General features: G+C 38.7%; 1 protein-coding gene across 9 annotated transcripts in view; it reads left to right on the top strand.

Annotated features, from left to right (window-relative positions):
• Positions 1 to 5,922: 5,922 nt before the first annotated feature.
• The window catches only part of msh5 (mutS homolog 5), a 90,626-nt gene continuing 75,857 nt past the window's right edge, over positions 5,923 to 20,691 (top strand). For 3 of the 9 annotated variants that reach the window (XM_048261801.1, XM_048261808.1, XM_048261802.1), the window contains exons 1-4: positions 5,923 to 6,172; positions 16,538 to 16,630; positions 18,581 to 18,701; positions 18,786 to 18,866. In XM_048261801.1, coding sequence (XP_048117758.1) covers positions 6,131 to 6,172; positions 16,538 to 16,630; positions 18,581 to 18,701; positions 18,786 to 18,866 — 337 coding nt within the window. In that variant the 5' untranslated portion in view covers positions 5,923 to 6,130. Of the gene's footprint in view, positions 6,173 to 6,204; positions 6,428 to 16,533; positions 16,631 to 18,580; positions 18,702 to 18,785; positions 18,867 to 20,691 lie in introns of those variants that run through there. The other 6 variants (XM_048261803.1, XM_048261806.1, XM_048261804.1 and 3 more) reach the window with 6 other exon arrangements.

The raw sequence follows: 20,691 nt of genomic DNA on the forward strand, positions 1-20,691 counted from the left end.
CTTGGCATCATATTTGCCAAATTTCAAATGAATCTGACAAACCGTCTAGGAGGAGTATGTTAAAATTGATCATGTGACATCAGTATAATTGTCATTCTTTCTGTTGCCAGTTGGTGGTGCTATGCCAAACATGCATTATGGACCTGTGAATATTATCATTAACATGGTCTTCAATGACCTGTGAAATTTAAAACATTTCAAGCCATGCATGGTGAATTATGACACATTTATTGTTTATGTGGAAGGGTATTAAAATTAATAATTTCGTCAAATTACAACATATCAAAAAAAAGCTTCACAATTTATAATCAGGAACATCTCGGCGTCATGTATACCAACTTTGACATGAATCGGATCAACCGTCTAGGAGGAGTATGTTAAAATTGATCATGTCCACAACGCACAAAATCTCAATTACCTCACTTCCTGTGGGCGTGGCTAATGGCATGTTAATACAAAAGTTGTTTGTTTTTGGGAGTTACATACACCCACCAAATTTGGTGTGTGTATCTAAAACTATATGCCAACCACAAGTCACAGTGACAAAAGGGGGAGCTATGGAGTTCCTGGGCAACGCCCGGTGCCAAGCTTTTGTCCCTGTCTATGCACTGTACCACTTGATGTGTGTGCCAAATTTCATGCGTTTTCACCCATGGGAAGCACCTTTTTTGGGATCACGATTCAGCACATATTTCATCACATATTAGTCTGCACAAAATCCCAAATACCTCACTTCATGTTGGGCGAGGCTAATGCATTGTACATACGAAAGTTGTTCATCTTGGGGACACACACACACACACACACACCTACCAAATTTGATGTGTCTAGCTGAAAGTATGTGCCAACCACTGCCTCAATCACCTAAGGGGGCGCTACTGAGTCCCTGGGCCATGCCCGGGGCCAAGCTCTTGTACCTAACTGCTTTGCGTGACACCTGATGTTTGTGCCACATTTCAAGAGTTTTCGACCATGTTAACCACCTCAAAAAAGGAAAACGCTCTGAGACAAAGTTAATATAATAATAATAATAATAATAATAATCCTTACAAAAACAATAGGGCCTTGCGCCCTTCGGTGCTCGGGCCCTAAATATAGCCGCAAGCGGCAAGGGCGGGCCCGAGCACCTGCGGGCCGCAACCCGTGACATGTCGGAATCCAACAAAGCACCGACGTGGTGCGTTTGTGAAATGTACATATTTGATGCATGTGCTATTTGCTTTTGTATTTTATTTTCTGCCACATTTACTCGCTTGGCCAGGTGGGGGCGTTTGGAGTCATCATAATCATAATATATATTAACCTGAGAAATTTCAGACCATTCATTTTAAGCAAAGAACATTTCTGATACACTTTTTGGTTGGCCAGATGGTGGCGCTATGTTAGACATGGAAAGTAGACATGTGAATATCATCACAATAATGATATCCAAATTTTGTGTAAACTTTCAGATCAATCACATTGTCCATTTCTGGCACATTTCCTGCTTGGCCAGAAGGCGGTGCTATGCTAGGCCTGTAAATTACGCATGTGAATATGATCACAATAATGATATCCAATATTTTATTAAGTTTCAGATCAATCACTTAAGGCATTGTCCATTTCTGGCACATTTCCTGCTTGGCCAGGTGGTGGCGCTATGCCAGGCAGTGGCGCTATGCCAGGCAGGCCCATTGGGTGTCTGGATATCATCATAATGATGATATCTATTAACCTGAGAAGTTTCAGACCATTCATTCAATGCACTGTGATTTATGACACAAATTTTACAACATTCCAAAATCAATTTGACATCATCTTGGATAATGTTTGCCAAATTTCATTCTTTCTGATCATTGACATCAGGATTGGTGTCATTCTTTCTGTTATGCGCTATGCCAAACATGCATTATGGGCATGTGAATATTATCATTAACATGGTCTTTAATGACCTGTAAAATTTAAAACATTTCAAGCCATGCATGGTGAATTATGACACATTTATTGTTTGTGTGGAACGGTATTAAAATGAACAATTTTGCCATTTTGTCAAATTACAACATATCAAAAAAAGGCTTCACAGTTTAGAATCAGGAACATCTCGGCGTCATGTATACCAACTTTGACATGAATCGGATCAACCGTCTAGGAGGAGTACGTTAAAATTGATCATGTCCACAACGCACAAATTCTCAATTACCTCACTTCCTGTGGGCGTGGCTAATGGCATGTTAATACAAAAGTTGTTTGTTTTTGGGAGTTACATACACCCCCCAAATTTGGTGTGTGTATCTAAAACTATATGCCAACCACAAGTCACAGTGACATAAGGGGGCGCTATGGAGTTCCTGGGCAACGCCCGGTGCCAAGCTTTTATCCCTGTCTATTCACCGGCATCATGACATATTTCATCACATATTAGTCTGCACAAAATCCCAAATACCTCACTTCCTGTTGGGCGTGGCTAATGCATTGTACATACGAAAGTTGTTTATCTTGGGGAGATACACACACCTACCAAATTTGGTGTTTGTAGCTGAAAGTATATATGCCCACGGGATCAGTCATCTAAGGGCGTAAGGGGCGCTAAGCGAGTCTATGGGCCATACCCGGGGCCAAGCTTTTTTACCTAGCTGCTTTGTGTGACCCCTGATGTGTGTGCCAAATTTCAAGACTTTTCGATTATGTTAACCACCTCAAAATATTTGCCAACACGGGATCAGTCACCTAAAGAGCTAGCGAGTCCCTGGGCCACACCCGGGGTCAAGCTCTTGTACCTAACTGCGATCGTGACACCTGGCGTGTGTGCCAAATTTCAAGAGTTTTCGACCATGTTAACCACCTCAAAAACAGGAAAGCAAAAAAGTAGAATAACAATAATAATACTCAATAATAATAATAATAATAATAATAATAATAATAATAATAATAATAATCCTTACAAAAACAATAGGGCCTTGTGCCCTTCGGTGCTCGGGCCCTAATAATAATAATAATAATAATAATAATAATAATAATCCTTACAAAAACAATAGGGCCTTGCGCCCTTCGGTGCTCAGGCCCTAATAAAATCCTTACAAAAACAATAGGGCCCTTAAGCCCCCGATTCTTTCGGCCCTAATAATAATAATAATAAAATAATAATAATAATAATCCTTACAAAAACAATAGGGCCTTGCACCCTTCTGTGCTCGGGCCCTAATAATAATAATAATAATAATAATAATAATAATAATAATAATAATCCTTACAAAAACAATAGGGCTTTGCGCCCTTCTGTGCTCGGGCCCTAAATATAGCCTATAGCGCATCATGTAAATCCCAGACTGAAATTAATGCAATTTTCTAATTAAATCGCCCGTTTATAGGGCTGATCGGGGCCGGGAAATTAAAAATGACCAGAACGCTCCTCCCCCCTCAAAACCGACCGCTAGTACAAGGTTTTACGAATTAATGTGCAGTGACATTTCGTACACATATGTACTACACTTGTTTTGAGATCAGGCTGGAACAGTCTAGCGACGCATTTCATCAAGGACATGTCAGTTATTTGCACCACTGGTTAGATGTAAAACAGCATTTCGTTTCAGACTACTGTTACTTAATTTGTGCATTAACAATAACGTTTCAGACTACTGTTACTTTATTGTCAATGCACAAATTAAGTATCACATGAACTAAAGATGACTAAAATCCTATGTAGAAGAAGAAACATTCACAAAAAATCCATCCATCCAAAAATGACCTTTTGTTTTTGATAGCTGTTGAAAACGGCATGGAACTGACAGAGGTGTTTTTGTTTATAAATAAATAAATAACATTATGCTGATACCTTTTGATTTTCCCAAATACAATGTAGCCTACACATGTGTAAGTGACCTTTCATCAATCCAGTTGCAATGGATGAACTGTGATGAACTGCCCTACTTGTGATTGTTTAGAGATTTTAAAGGTTTTATAACAATGCTACATCTTTTTTGGCTATTCTACAATCTATTCACCTTTTCAGCACCAGTAGGCTACTTTCTGTGCAGCCGCACACACACACTCAGGCATGCCAAACAAGCATAGGGAGGGAAAGTAATCTCATCGCCGTCTAGTGGTTGCGTTCCTAGAGTTTAGCGGAGGGGATGGGATTTTTTTTTAGAAAAAATATATCTCGGTGCACATTGGGATCTTAATTTAATGCCTTCCATATGTTAGGCACTGGGGTCACCTCTATTGCTTCAAGTGGTCATACCTTATTTTTAGGATCAGTTGAATTGTTTTGAGTTTTTGTCGTAACATGGTGATAACAAACTACAGTTGCATGTGACATCACAGGTTTGGGCGCTTAATCTCTAACTGATCAATATAGCAATTTGCTTAACTGGCTTACATATTTTTGTAATAACGGAAGGTGATGTAAACCGCGTGGTGATAACCTTTATGTCTGGATAACTGGTGTTGAGCTTCTACTCACATGAAGAGCTGGCAGTAAGTGTTAAGTGTCAATGCTAACCAGGCTAATAAACAAACCATGCTACCGTGAGTAACGTCGAAGGGTTAAGTCACGTGGCTTTTTTGTAGTTCGTTTATGAAACAAAAGGAGCAATTTCGATTTTTTTAAATGAGGCAAAATATGGTCTGACATTTTCACAGTTAGAAGATTATTACTGTATAGACACTGAAATATTTTTGGTGGATAAGATCGCTGATTTGGCTTCACAGTATTTAAAAAACAAAATAGGTCAGGGCTGCTCTTCGATAGGAACGCAACCACTTGGGGCGCTGGTTTTCACTTTACACAAAAGTTTCAAGAGTGGGGGGTGGAGTAAAATATGGAGACAAATTGAAGTGTGATTTCTTTTCGCGGAACGCTATGCGGTATATCTAGTCTTTTATTTCTCTGCATTGTGCAGGCTACATTCACAAATACATTAGCCTATAGGAAAATATAGGAATAGGATATAGGAACAGGAAAATGTCTCGGATCCATTGTTTCTTGCGACTGCAAGATTGGTAGCTCAATTAGCCTAACAGTGATGGTGACTAGCTGTCCGTGCGGCACACCCTTATTCAACATGACTCCTAACTTTGGTTGAAAGATTGCAGAAGCTAGGTTAGCTGTGACAATATCCTGGGTAATATCCTAACAGCTAATGTTATTTACACAGTAAAATACGCATTTGAAAGCCTGGTCACCAGTTTGTATGGCTAATTATTTTGCCTAGACTGCAATGAAAAAACTTCGTATTTTTGGGTGGCATAGCTGATCTAGGCCTACAAACCACAAAAAGGGGCAAACATGTACATGCTGAAGGGCAAAGGGAATATCACAATGTTTTTACTCTGGCCTTTTTTGGGATAGGCTATGTAGGCAGACAGCCCTAATTTACCGTTGTCTTTGACACCCGCTCGACTGCCGGTGCAAACAAGCAGTAGCCAGTGCTTGTCACTCTCTGTACGTGTAGGCCTACTGTAGCGTGAATGTCAGATAACCCTTCCCCCTCCCCCTCTGTTTTTCAGCAAATCATGACTACGTTTCTTGTACTGTTGTGCTGGCGGTCGGAATGATCGGCAGCACAAGTTAGCTAAAATATTGGTGGGGATAATTTTGTCATATTAAAATATTGATTAGGACTAGTCCTTAGTGTCCCACCCTAAATCTACGCCCATGACCAACAGCAAGGCTGAACCCCCAATGCACGTCCCTGGCCTGGTCTGCAGATGGACAGACCCTTTGCTGGATAGATAGATAGATAGATAGATAGATAGACTTTATTGATACCCAGGGGAAATTCAAGAAAGGACAACCTGATCAGTGTGGCAAGTCACCATTGGAACACGATAAAGGTTGCCTGATCAGTCTTCAATTAAAATGTTTTGAAGAGTTAAAAAAAAAAAAACAACAACAAGCGCAACAACGTAAATAATAATCTATCAATGGTAAACCCAGTTTAACAAACGGATCGTGCACGAAATCAGTTTGACACGTAGGCATGGTAGGAACAGATTTCTCAAGCTATTTGTGCAAATATATCGTTCAGTTAACCAGAGCAGCATATTTTGGGACGAGCTGTTCGAAAGAACGTGACATCCAGGAACTTGAGCACATATGGCAGCGTGCAAAGCATTTCAACCATAGACTGATCGTGCGTGTATACAGTCTATGATTTCAGCAGGTCAAAGAGAAAAACCGGAGATAAGACAGGTAGGTGGGCATGAACTGGTGATCGAACTTGTTCACTGAAAAAAGTTAACGTTAACGTTATGGGAGTTAAATGTCACATTAGCACTAGGCGGGAGATAAATACCTACTAGAAGTTACTACAAGTTGACAGTTCATTATTTATTTATTTTATTTGTGATGTTACATTTATGGAGACTGCCTCGTGGCATGCACGAGCAATATTAAAATTACATCCAGCTGGAGTAATGATGGCAGCTAACATAAGATTCATCCGAGGTAACGTTATATTTGATAACGTTAACAACTTGGACTCTGTTAAGGTTGTTGATATGAGATAATTATGCTAAAAATGGTGTCTAACATTATGTATAACAAAAGTGGATTACATTCGAATTTGCGTTTGCTAACGCTAGCTTGTAATTTAGCTTAGCATTCCTGAGGTAATTCGGGAATGAGGTAACATTCCATTTTCAGTGCTGGATGACCACTTCACACAAACTCCACTCGAAAATATCTCTCATTTTACTCAAAAGGACTAACGTTACTTTCATTATGTAAAGGTGTACAATACAGGGGTTGGATAAATACATTTAAATGAAGTGTTGGGCAAGTTAAAAACGTTAAATTATTACTGTAGTTTTAACTGTCCCTGAATTGTATTACTATTAGCCTACACTACTACTGCATTACTTTTAAGTTACTTTCACCCTGGTTCGGAGCCAAACATTATAAACATTGGGGGTTAGAGTGTGTAACATAGCAATCCCAGGGCTGCCAAATTTTCCAAAAACCTTGGAGTGAGATTTGCTGGGGCCAACCAAAATTTTGCTGCGTAGGCTAGGACATTTTTGTTTGGCTCATTCAGCATTACCGTACAGTAAAAAAAAAAACGTATCAGTGCACCATGGTTCTTAGGTGTAGGGACCAGGTAAGGGTCCCGAGTTTAATTAACATTGGTATCAAAGGGATCTACTACTAGGACCTCGGTCTGAACCTGCGTTCATCTGATACTGTGTCGTCCTCCTAAGGGTGTTTTGTAAGAATTTAAGAAATGTTTGTATATTTTAACTTTTAAATGCATCAATCAGGAGCACTTTCAAAATAAATTCAGAGGTCAGACATGCTTATTTTTATGGAAATATTTGTGCTGTAGCCTAAACTATTTTGCACTTCAGAATTATAACCATGCACACACAGGGGAAATACTTATGCTGATATTGCAATAAGTTCACAACCACAAAACATATATGCTACATTTCACAGTTCAGAAATGGTCAAAAATGTGTACATTTCAGCACTCCATGAAATTATGCAGAAGTGGTCACCTGTGTTATTCAGCTAGTTCATATAAGATAAGATATTGGTCATTGTAATGGCCATCTAGCCTATAGCCTACATGCTCTTCCTTCTTCAGGATGTACCCATATCACGAATGATGTGAATGTTTGCATATAGCTTATGGCAGGCTTTATATCAAGAAGAAAAATATTTGTGTCTTATTATTTGATTTTCTTCATATTTTTGCATGAATGTCACTAGGAAGCATGCCAATAAAAATATATTAATTTATCTGTGTAAGTGGGATTGGCTGGAACCTGCAATATAAGAACCATTATAGTGGGATAATCTTTGGCTGAGCAATTTACAAAAAATGTATGTACTGACAAATAGTTTACATTAGAATACATTATAATTTCGCCCCAATGAGACTGTAGAAATGTGTTGCAATTTCAAAACCGGATTAGCCTACTCAGCACAGAGGCATGCTTTATATCCTCATATTCGGGAAGATTGGCTGTTTATTGTGATATTGGGTTTGCCATGTGTTGTGTAAAGGGTTAGTGAGATATTTAACCCAGAGTAATGGGCACTGTGTGCAAAATGCAAATATAATTAAATTGCATGTCAGTTTAATGTCAATTTTCTCGCGAACCATTTATCACATCAACTTGGCGCTAATATCATTGGAAAGCTTAGATTCCACTCGTTCACATGATGTGTGATCTTATGGTGCATGGTGCATTGCATTCACATCACACAAAAAATCAGGTTATCTCATAATTAGAGTGCATGAAAATGCACTCTACTGTTATCCGATTTATTCTTATTATATGTTATTATTATTCCGCTGACGCTTTTTGTGCGTTTAATGTGGCTTCAACCGTTTAACATAGAAACTTCAAACTGCGTTGTGTAGTTCTTACTTAGGTGACTTCAGCTATGTATTTTTCAACTTTGTAACTTTTATACTTTTTAAACTATTAATTAAAAACTACAAAAATTTCCCCATAGACTTAACATTGGCGATTATGACATCACAGTAGGGCACTTAGAATCCTATGCCAAGTGTTCCGATCACCTCCAGCAACTGTCTGTCTCAGGCTTTAAGTATACAATATGGCTCTATTAACCCTCTATACCCCGTAGCGGCCGTCGACGGCCGTTCTGTATTCTCCTGTAACGGCCGCGGCCGGCCGCAATTCTTAAAGAGACATCTGCTACAGTATAACCTTCATACATGAAATAATACAGCGTTAGTGGATAAATAAACACCAGACTTTTATTTTGACACACTTAAATGGCTAGGTCGCTATTGACATTTCTCCGGTATTTTTGAGTTTAGCCTGTTGACTGACCGGCTGAGGACTTACGGTGCCTCTGGAGTTATGGCTTCTAACAAGCGTCAGCGTCTTTTTCTCATTAGATGAGATGGTATTGATGTGCATCCACCATGTTTTGATGTAAGTGACGATCATATTGATGTAAGAAAATGACAAAATAAAAACATGAAAGTGTAATAAATTTAACGTTAGCATCCTCCCGTTTGTCATGACTGACTTAGCTGCCTCTCTGGCATAAAAAAAAAAATTGTATGGCTGTCACTGTGAAAGTCAGTTTGAGTTTAGCTAGCACCAGCAAAATATAGGCATAATTCAATGATGGGTCATGGCCTAATTAACAATAAAGATTATGATAAACCCATGCCAGGTTTATTTGCAGTTATATCTTAACACATAACATTAACATTACCCCTTTCTGGCATGTACAGTAAAGCTTACATTATCGTTATCCCACTTACAGATAGTTATTGCAAACTACTACTTATGTATGTCTCTAAATTAGTTTTGTTGACTAATAACCAAAGCGGGAACCACCGTTGTGTTTTCTGCTTATGGATGTCAGGAAAATGTATTTGTATACAAGTAGGCCAATGTCTCGTCATCTTCATTGATTACAAAAAGCCTGCTAATTTGCTACCTTCACTGATGTAACGTTAAGCGTTAGTCTGAGACTCGTAATGTTAGCACAGGATAGGTTGAAGGTTAGTGAACGAGTGCAACAGGTTCATTATCATCAACTGATCAAGTTTAGATAAATTATATAACATGATGTGCATATAAAACAAAACGTAAATCCATGTCAGGATTAACAGTCCCTGTTGTTGGTGACATGCTTATCAAATGAGTCACGATTTCATACGCTATGCTTCATGGCCTACGTTAGTTCATATCCTCATCATTTTTTAGCTGTAAGGCTCACTGTCCAGCTAAATCCCAAATAAGTGCAAGATATGCCAGTCTATTTCAATGAAATCAGTACTCATATAGTATCGTGTTTCCCAGCTTCTAATACAGAAATATGTGAACCATATTTATAACTTTTTGTTAGTGAAAAACTTTGAGACTGTAAGTGAGTAGGCCTATGGCTGTCTATGGGAAACATGAATATATAATTTTTAATGGATCATATATCATTTGAAAGAGCAATTTCTAATCTTTAAACTGAAAGAAACTTACAATTGACACTTTTCATTAGATTTTTAGTTATTCTTGGTTATTTAAAATGTTTCTCAAATTGCCCTTTTCTCTTAGAATTCCCAGGAATCTGAAGCATTGTTGTAGAATTCCACTGGGGTATAGAGGGTTAAGACTACAGATCCTGTTCAACAGCTTCCTCTGCCCACAACTGTTTCAAAATAAAAGTCCTCACTACAATAATTCTATATTAAACAATTTAACCATTTAAACTATCCAACTATTTAACTGTTCAACTATTCCAACTGTCAGTTATCAACTAAGCCTCTAGCCTACTATATTAAACCACCACCTACCTAGCAACCAATTTAGCAACCATTGAAATTAAGCATCTATGTCAGTTTCCATAGCAACCAATATGATTATACTAGCAAACCACTGTAGTAACTCCTTTATTTCTGATAGTAGCCACCATGGACACCCTAGCAACAACCTAGCAACCACATTCACAGTTAAAACCTAGCAACCAGCATAGCAACCACCATACTACTCTACTACTCTAGCAACAGTCAGTTGTCATCAACTTTGACTCCCGTCAACTGTTTCCTCTGCCCACAACTGTCAAAATAAAACTCCTCACTACAATAATTCCAACCATATTCACAGTTAAAACCTAGCAACCAACATCATTAACCTAGCAACCAGCATAGCAACCACCATAACTACTCTAGCAACAGTCAGTTGTCAACTCTGACTTCTTTCAACTGTTTCCTCTGCCCACAACTGTTTCAAAATAAGTCATCACTACAATAATTCTATATTAAAAAATGTAACCATTTTAACTATACAACTATTTAACTGTTCAGCCTTTCAAACTGTCAGTTGTCATCAACTATGACTCCCGCCAACTGTTTCCTCTGCCCACAACTGTTTCAAAATAACAGTACTCACTACAATAATTCCCTATTAAATAACCTAACCATTTTCACTATCCAACTATTTAACTGTTCAGCCATTCCAACTGTCAGTCGTCATCAACTACAACTCCCGCCAACTGTTTCCTCTGTCCTCAACTTCAACTTCAAAATAAGTCCTTAATACAATAATTCGCTATAAAATAATGTAACTATTTAAACTACTCAACAGCTTTTTTCCTATCTGACCTCCATCTTTTTACTTAGATTATATTTTAGACAATATTCAACAATATTTCATTCAGCAGCCGTTTTCATGCACTCGTAATTCCCTGGAATTACATTCTCTAGTTATGAGATAATTATCTCGTAATTACGAGATAATTATGGTCTATGCCATTGCCACAATTCTGCCCTCCACTTTTGGCAATGGCATGGTCTAGCCAGCTACATTAGAGAAGATAGATAGGCCTTACAGCTTCCCTAGAGAAAGTCTGAAGCTGAAGTTCCTTTCAAACTTTTACTTAGGATTCACTGTAAAACTAAGCAGACCAACAGAGTCCATCTCAGTTATTTCCTTCGATGTTTTGTTTAACCCTTAGAACCCGATTGACGCAAAGTGCGTCAAAAAACACACCCTTTCGTCTGTTACATTGCTCCGCGACTGTTCATCACAACGAGATAAAACCTTTATTTTATGACCGAGAAGAAGTGGGGCTTTCCAAAGAGACTACACACTTGTCTGTACGATCAAGTATGAAAATAAAAAAAAATCATGAAATTAAATAATATTGCATAATATTTAAAGTCTATACTTCTCTGTGTTCACCTGCGCACCCATTACTCTCTTTTTAATTACTTGCGAACCCGTGATCGCATAGATATGGCAAGCATATCAGATGAAAGAGGAGAAACAGGGCTATCCATTGGTACCATGGATATCGATCTTTCTGGCTTATAAAAACAGATGAAGTGACTGCAAAATATTAACGTCATGTACACAAACCAACGCTGCACACCCATTACTCTCGGAGTAATTACTCGCGGACCCGTGATCGGATATATATGCCACGTCTGTTAGATGAAAGAGGAGACACAGAGCTATCATTTGATACCAAATACATCCTTCTGGGTTATAAAACAGACGAAGTGACAGCAAACTTGGGTCAAGTCAGGTCAGATCAGTTCGTGTCACAGATATGGAGCGCAGAATGGTCATTTTTCATCGCTAAATAAAAAAAATGGCATTTATTTCCGTAAATCACACACCACATATTTCTGTAAATTGCTCAGCCCCAGAGTATCCCTCCAACATAGCAATTATATTGCCCGTTTCAGGACAGTCAGCCCTACACACACATGAAATGCATGTAGAGCTCTGAGCTTGCTGTGGTGAGATACAGGTCAAAATATAAGAATTTTTATAATATGATTTTTATATTTTAATTCTTTAAAAATCTAAATAAAATCAATGCTAGTACTAATACATTAAATGATGGCAGATCTGGATAGCCTAGACTCTGCTGAAAAAAACAATATATAATATGTGTGTGTGGCACTTACAATGACCAGAATAAATCCTTATGAATAAAGGTAGTGAAAATGCCCTAAAAACAGCTTGGGGTTCTAAGGGTTAAGAGCAATCATGTAGACTAGCATTTCAAGTTACAGAATAGAAACTAATGTGTTAGCTTATGGATAATGTATATAAGAAATCCCATAGAGATGCTAACGGTTAGCATAATCGATAAAAGTAGATATTTAGAGCCAACTTCAGTCCATTTACAGAATGGTTACATAAGAAGGGTTATTTGTTTACAACTGACTATTAAAATACTCAAAGGCTAATGTTTTTCTCTCAATATAATACCGTGTAGGAAAAAATGTGACTGTTTAACTCATCAATGCCACTTGAACAAACTAGTCTAGCTGCACAAAATAAACAATAGGCGTGCGTGTGACAACGTGGATGGAGGTATGCGCTTAGGTAGTAAGCCTACCTCCACCTACTGGTTAGGACTGTGAATGTGCAACATTGTGCCCTTGGAGTTGTTGGCGATTTGACAGGCTTATTTTTTTATGCCACTTAAAGACACGTTAATCTCTCAAAGTACGAAAGTCATTCAAAGCAGGAAATCAGTAGGAAACATGTGCTTGCTTTTATTTAAAGGCTGTTTAGATCCTCAGCACGGAGCCTATCCTTATCTCATAATTACGATATAATTATGAGATAATAATTACGATCATAATACGAGATATATCATAATACGTAATTATATCATAATTACGAGATAATATGTCATAATTATGAGATACTATCTTGTAATTATGAGATAATTATCTCATAATTTATGAGAATCTGATTTTTTTTTGTAATTATGAGATAATTATCTTCATATCTGTTTATGAGATAATTAGGCCTAAGCTGAGATGGTTTTATATTTATATGTATATAGCCTAGTCAGGGGTCAAAATGAACTTTTTGGCCTACTAGCCAAAGTGGCTGATAGATGATAGTTTACTTTGCCTCTGGAGTTAACGTAATGCCTTTTGCAGATGTGTTCAGCTGATGATTTAGCCTCTGACAGAAAAACCTTTGAAGGGCTTAAAATAGCCTCATGAACTAAGAATTTCACTTGGGGCCCTTCCATTAACTAAAGTTAGTGGCATCTTGGCCTTGTTTAGAAGTGGTTTAACCAGCTTCATCTCTTTATTAGAAAAAATAGGCCAAAACAGTAGATTGACGAAAAGAGGATATATTTCGTAAAATGAAAGCAATACTAGATGCTTTCTGTTCGATTTACAAGCGCCATCTGCAGGATTTTGTGTTGTCAGAGCCCATCACTCGCAGTCTCCCCAAATATAAAAAAAATATGCAGCTAGCTGTCGTGAGGAGATGATTGCTGAATGTGACAAAAATTTTTATGGGCTTAAAATCTCATAAAATCCCTGACTGCACCTTCAAAGAAGTGGAACCACACTTTTATTTCTTTGCCATTTATTACACTAGACTTAGATCTCTCCAGACGACACACATGTCTGGGAATACTGAAGGTAGGGGTGAGCTACCTCTCTGTTGTGTTTCGTTTGGTCAAAAATATAATGTAATTTTTTTGCACAAAAGCATCTGCTAATGAATGTAGACAAATCAGTTATCAAAATGAACATACAAACTTATTTTTGCGGAAAAAAAAAAAGCTATTAAGTTAAATTTTGACGGATTGGCACTTCATCGGAACAAATCACAAACCAAAAGCTTTACTCAAACTCTAAACACAGCACATTCTCAGTTTTCTAGGCCCGGCTGCCAGATGAGTTAATGTATTTCAGTTTGTTATTCTATGTCAGGTCAATGTCACCAAACTGTCCATGAGGCTGTGCAGTAGAAACAGTGCCCAACAGGAAACTAGTTGAAATTGATTTCACTTCTCTTTAGTCCTATAGAGTGGCTCTGCCCATTTATTTGACCATTTATGGTTCCAATCCGTATACCTTTTCGGATATTGGCATCGGCCATACTGGGGCTCGTTTCTAGAAAGCGTTGTTTGCTAACTTGCGTCTCAACCTTGGTAGTTTGCGCCATCGTTCTTGGATTTGGTGTCTAGAAAGGGTAGTTCGAACTCTCAAACGCAAACAAGGACGCAAAGTTTGGTCGTTTGAACTACTGCCCCTAGGTCGCACTTGTCGCACTTGTCGTTCCTTGGTAGTTCCTGTTGGTGTCCGGAGCGCCTAACCAAAAATTAAAAAGTGGATGTTTATCTCGTGACTCAATGATTGTTCTATCCTGTAGCTTTATTTTGATTAAGAGACTGACTCCCCTACTTGGCTCATACTTCCTATATGTTAATTCGAGTATTGCCTTGGTTTTTGAAAAGCTAGTATTATAATCTTCACGGACACTTAAAATCAGTACAGTGAGAAATGGTGTAGTGGTTAAAGCAGGTGACTTGTTATCCCAGCGTTGTAGTTTTTCTTATTGATGTGAGATTGTCGTCTTGCGATTTTCTTATGATGTGAGATTGTCGTCTTGCTTCTCGCTACGTGCAGGTGAACTAGTGTGACACGTATTTAACCCTTTAGCCGCCAGGGTTTAAAAAATATAAATTGGATTTTTACATCAACATTTCAAAAGGCCATGGCTTGCAAGTGGTCAGAGATCCTACTGTAAATGTGAAAATCATAGAGTATGACCAGAAGTTTATGAAGGGGGTAAATTTACTCATCTAATTGGCATATTATGACGTCACTGAATGGCAACCACCGTGAATTATGCACATTTCAGTAGATACTAGATGTTGAACATATTTGAGCAGTTTTACTTTCTTTTTTTGTGATTTCACCGACATAACAAATGAACAGGAACACAGTCACATGTAAACCAACAATAGTAAACTATTACTATAATCACAAACCCTATGCTACTATACAATAAAGTAGCCTGGTCAAATCAGTTCCATATCGCGGGTGACTTTGAAGTTCTTCAGAGCCCTATTTTTACAACCCCTGCTGTCTATACCACGTCCATTACGGACACCATCATCACTATTGTCACTGGCACCTCCAGCTATGTTGGGCAGAGGGTCGAAATAAGCATGGTATGCTTAGTGAACACTGTCGAAAAAAACGCACCTCCATTCACAGACGCTCCGTGACTATCAGTCAGTAGACGATCGATCATATTCTCCAAAAGGCAGATATTCTCCTTCAGAATCAGAATAGGTGAATAACAGACCCAAGACTTCATCACACGTTTTTTTTTGTTTTTTTTCAACATTTCGGTGTATTTCTGCTTCAATTTGTGCAAAACTAAGGCCCGCATCGCTTCCGCGTTATGGAGGAAATGCACGTCTTCTTCGTGTGTTTCTCGCGTGTTTTCGTGAGCTTCCTGAAAACTTTGAAAAAAAAGGTTGAGCTTGAATCAAAGCTCTGGGTGTCTGCCAACTAATGGTCAAGAGTACAAATGAGATTTTACACTGTACTCGCGTCTATCGTCTGTTTTATTCTGTAATGACGCTTGTCGCAATATTGCGACATGAGCGGTTAGAGGGTTAATTGTTTTTGACTGATGTCTTGTACCTATTGGTCTCTCTGTAGAGTAAATAAATATGTATGGTCAATACCTATTGTTGTGTCTCGTAGGCCTACTCTTACTCAGAGGTGAAAAGAAGAGATAGGATGCGAACTCTGGCTGAGCGCGCAGTGCACCAACGCTCTGCCATTAAGCCACGAGACAGTTGGTAAAACTTGCGATACCCAGTAATTCGTCCAGGCTATATATTTTTAACCCAAATAATGACTAATATAGGTCGGCTTAAGTTAACTGTTTTGTATGCTTGCAATAGGTTTAGGTTTTTGCTGAAGGCAATGACAATGACCGCATCAATCACTCGGTTTAAATTAGAAAAATGTCGACATAGGCCGTGACCGGACATTTGTAGGGGGTGGGGTATTACACGTTGCCATTGTTTCCACCAATGACATGTATCGCTGCATCATCAACAACGTTGTTGGAACTACGGTGTTCGAACGTCGGAGGTAGCGAATTGCGACACAGGTACGATGCTTTCTGGAACCAGGTGTAACAATGTCGTTGTTTGGTCGCAAGTTGTGTCGTACCACGGTGGTTGAGCAACGTCGTTGCTAACTTTTCTAGAAATGACCCCCTGGTAGATCACTACTGTTCAATGTTAATATGTCAATCTTTGGCTGTAAGACAGGGTATGGACATAGCAACTGGAGCTGAAGAAAGGGTCATAACTCCCCAAGCAACAAGCTTTCAGGGAGATGAGGATGAAGAAGAATCTCCTGGTGTAAGATACACGTTCCTATTAATATTAGAGATGCACCGATTGCAATTTTTTGGGCCATTTCCGATTTTTCATAGAGTTTGACCTGCCGATACCGATTTTAGCCGATTCCGATTTTATTTCTTTTAACCACTTTACAGCACACACAAATAGTTATTTTCTATCTTTTCTTTAACTCTGTTTTCGGGAGCTTTGTCCTAGAGTGCCAGCAATCTAGACCATTGTTGATGATTTTTGTACAGCCACAGCATATTCTGTGTTATAGCTATGAACACATACAATAGCTCGATTAAAAGGTGAGACTTTAAGCTCTCGGTGGGTGCAAACCGTGTATTTCTACACGCCTCTGTTCCTGAGAAATCCCAAGCTAAACAGTGGCTAGTTTTCATCAAAATCACTGTTTTTTTCTAGAAATGGAGATATAACGTCTTTCATGAAATATGAAGTGTTGCCTGTTACTTGTGTAAACTTTCCGGGAAGTGACCAGCAAGACCTGGCGAGACTGTCACCTAGTGATAGGCCCACGAAAATGGCCTGGTTTTGACCTGGCGTGCATGCGTCACTGATTCGAATTCGACCCAAAGCGGCAACCGTGTTATGATAAAATGTCCAGATTAAATGTCCAAATTGTGCGTTTTCATGAGTTTTCGATCGTCATATTTCATTTCCATTCATCACAGAGTTCCCAAAATCACATATAAGGTGTGTTAGAGTGTCTAGTTTCGTAATTAAAAAAAAAAGCTAAAAACGTAATATTACGTTTTTTGGCACTCAACGCATGGGAAGGAAAAATGTAATATTACGTTTTTGGCTATGTGTAATGAGTTAATAGAACATGTTAAAATAGAAATGTAATCAACTTATCAATAATGGAATGGCTGTTAAAAAAAAGAAATGTGAGACTTCCGCTGCAGTATCAAACTATAATGCTTCCCAGTGTGGGACATTAATTTCACACACTACTAATATAGGCCCTAAATGCAGTGTTTTTTTTTTTTTTTCACATCCAATATCCAACTAAAAATACAAAAACAATTTTCATGATACATTTTAACATGCTACCATGGAACATAGGGGAGGAGAAGTGCTAATAGCGATTGATTAGGTGCTCCACCATATATGAAAACAGTGCACGTCTGTTTTGCGGTGGAAAAACTTAAATCCGAATTCCGGTTAAATGCATCAATTCTTAACTTTCAGAGACAGCTGATTCAGTATTCAGAGCATCAGTTTTCTTCATTGTAGGCTATGTCAAAAGCAACTTTAACTTTTTATGAACTGTTTGCCTTTTTAAAAGGCTATCGTATGTTCACTTTCACAACATCCACTTCCCAATCTGCTAGACTATGGTATTAAGGCATAGCCCTAGTCTACGTGCAGTAAATACTTTGAGTATTTTTTTAAGTGGAGTAGAACTACTAGGGCTACTGTATGTCACTGCTTGTTGACATCTCCTCATGTAGCCTATGATCGCTAAATTTTGATTCTTTTTAACGTCGCAATCGGTTATCTCCGTTCAGCTGCGCTTGTGGTTCAGCTGTGGGCACGCAGTTAGCGGCAGGGACGGGCGGCGATGAGCCATGTTTACGTAGCCTAATGAAGTGACAGCTTAGTAAATTCCACGCAATATGGCAAAGCACAGCGTTCGCTGCATAGAACAACAGTAGCTTATTAGCGCTTTCTTTGTACATCCAGCCCTGAGTGTTGGCCTGGTTGCTAGCTTCTTCAAACTTTGCAAACTCAGCTGGGTGTTGTTACAAGTGCGGCGCACGAGTGCATTTGACCGGCATGAAATCGGTATGTCTCAGACTGACCGGCCGGTCGCCGATCATGGCCAATCACGTGAAAATCGTCCAATTCCGGTCACCAGCCGATCAATCGGTGCATCTCTAATTAAAATATTCACTTTCCTTATTACTGACCTCTTACCTTTTTTTTTATTCTTAATGACAGGTCTATCTTAGTGTTCTAGCACAGAAAGAACAAGTGGGGCTGAGTTTTTATGACAGCAGAGACTACGTTCTGCACTACATGCCTGATGTTGCTGATAACAACCTCCAGATACTGAGTAAAGGTATAAGATCCAGGTGTAAGTTGTAGAATGCAATCATACCTGGAATTTTCAGAAAATCCACTTCTATGTCATGTTTTAATCCAGTGATACAAGAAGTGAGTCCCAAGGTAATCATCACAAGTGCCAAACAAGAATATAGCATTGCTCAGTTTATCAAAAATCTAGGTAAGTCATCTTCATTGGGGTTTTTTTGTTGGGGTTTTTCACACCAGGAGTAATTTGTGTCCATAGAGAACTGTTATTTGTAATATTTCCCAAATATTCTCCATTCTGTTTTGGAACACTCTTCATATGGGGCATGTCAAGACGAAATGAGTCCTATGTCGCAAAAGCTCATTCCAAGATGGGGTTTTCCGTAGGAAATGTGATAGGTGGTAGGTCGTCCGACCGGAGGGGGGGGGGGTCTGGTATCAGTTGCCATCTGACTGGGGTGGGGGTGTATGGGTTATGGTGCGGTCCGACCCGGTGGGGGTGTTTACTTATTAAACACTACATATTAAGTTAACAATTAACAAAATGATAACACCAAACAAACTATAGGCTACAACAATATACAAATATTTCAAAATATTTGTGTAATTTGTGCAATTTTAACAAGGACTATTACAAACTATAGAACAAGTGCAAAACAACAAAATGTGCAAATGTGATCAGTCACTACTTATGGCAGAGCTGACAACTAGCATCGCTACAAGCCATCCTCCTTGGCTTTAAAAAGAACATTTCAAGGGCCTTTTGGTAATTGCACTCTTTTACTATTGGGCCATTAATGCTTATCTTTAAGCGATACTCGACCATTTGGGGAAATACACTCATTTTCCACCTCCCCTCGAGTTAAAAAATTGAGTTTTATCATTGAATCAGATTAGACCGATTAGAGCTTATAGCAGAAATGCTAACGGTCTAATCTGATTCAATGAGCTGGAGCTAAAAGTGCTACTGTCAGACTCGGAGAACGGCTGGATGAACTGGGGAAAGGTAAAACTCAATTGTTTAACTCAAGGGGAGGTGGAAAATGAGTGTATTTCCCCAAATGGTGGAATATGCCTTTCATGCAGGCTGTCAGAGGCTGTTTCTTTGAGTCGTGACTTTTTATTTGGTAGACTGCAACATACTTCTGTCCGCTAAAACACTTTCATTATTGCTGTGCAAGATCTGTTTAAGCCGTACACGCGCTGTCTGTCTCTTGTCTCTCCAGAGAAACACTGCACACATAAAACCAGAATAGGCTAGAAACATCAACATATTTTCTTTAGCCTGTATGTTTTTTTATTTGGGAGACTTTCCAAGAAACGTCCGTCTGCTAAAAACACTTTGGATACCAGTGCACGTTGGCTAATTACTGTAGGCTACTGTACACGCGCTATAGCTTGCTCGTTGTCTGTCCAGCTGCACGGGAGGTTTAGACACAATTCAGATACAGTTCAGAACGATGTGTATGAAATATATTTTGGGGGAAATGTGTTGCTTCTGGTAATTTGACGTTAGCAGTTGTGTTGTCATGCTGAAAGTGCAATATTTTTCAGAGACAGTATAGTTCTTTCCGGTATGGCGTACCCTCTCCAAATATTTTAGTGGTACTCCGTACCGGCCAGTACCGGCTTACTTTCACCCCTGGTCATACTGTGTACTATTCCTACAAAACAACTACTGTAGATACTAACAATGTAGAGCAAGAATAACCATGTGGTGACGGTTTCAGTGAGGTAAAGATTAATTTTGGAATCTAAGAGGACACATTTCGCGAAAACATGAGAGTGTGCTACAGAGAGCAAAGAAAAACGTGAGCTATTTGAATATGCTTCATATAAAGTAGAAGGCTAAAGTAAAACTTGGATGCTAAGCCTTTATTCTTTAGGCAATTAATCCCAATGATCCCTTTAGTTTTAGACTTATGTGTATTAACATGGCCAAGCTTGTTTGTTGTTGCACTATCGGTGTTGCATCTTTTACAAAAAAATGTTCTGAGTGAAATATATTGACTTTGCTC

This window comes from Alosa alosa, chromosome 13 (genome assembly GCF_017589495.1).
Source record: "Alosa alosa isolate M-15738 ecotype Scorff River chromosome 13, AALO_Geno_1.1, whole genome shotgun sequence".
NCBI lineage: Eukaryota > Metazoa > Chordata > Actinopteri > Clupeiformes > Clupeidae > Alosa > Alosa alosa.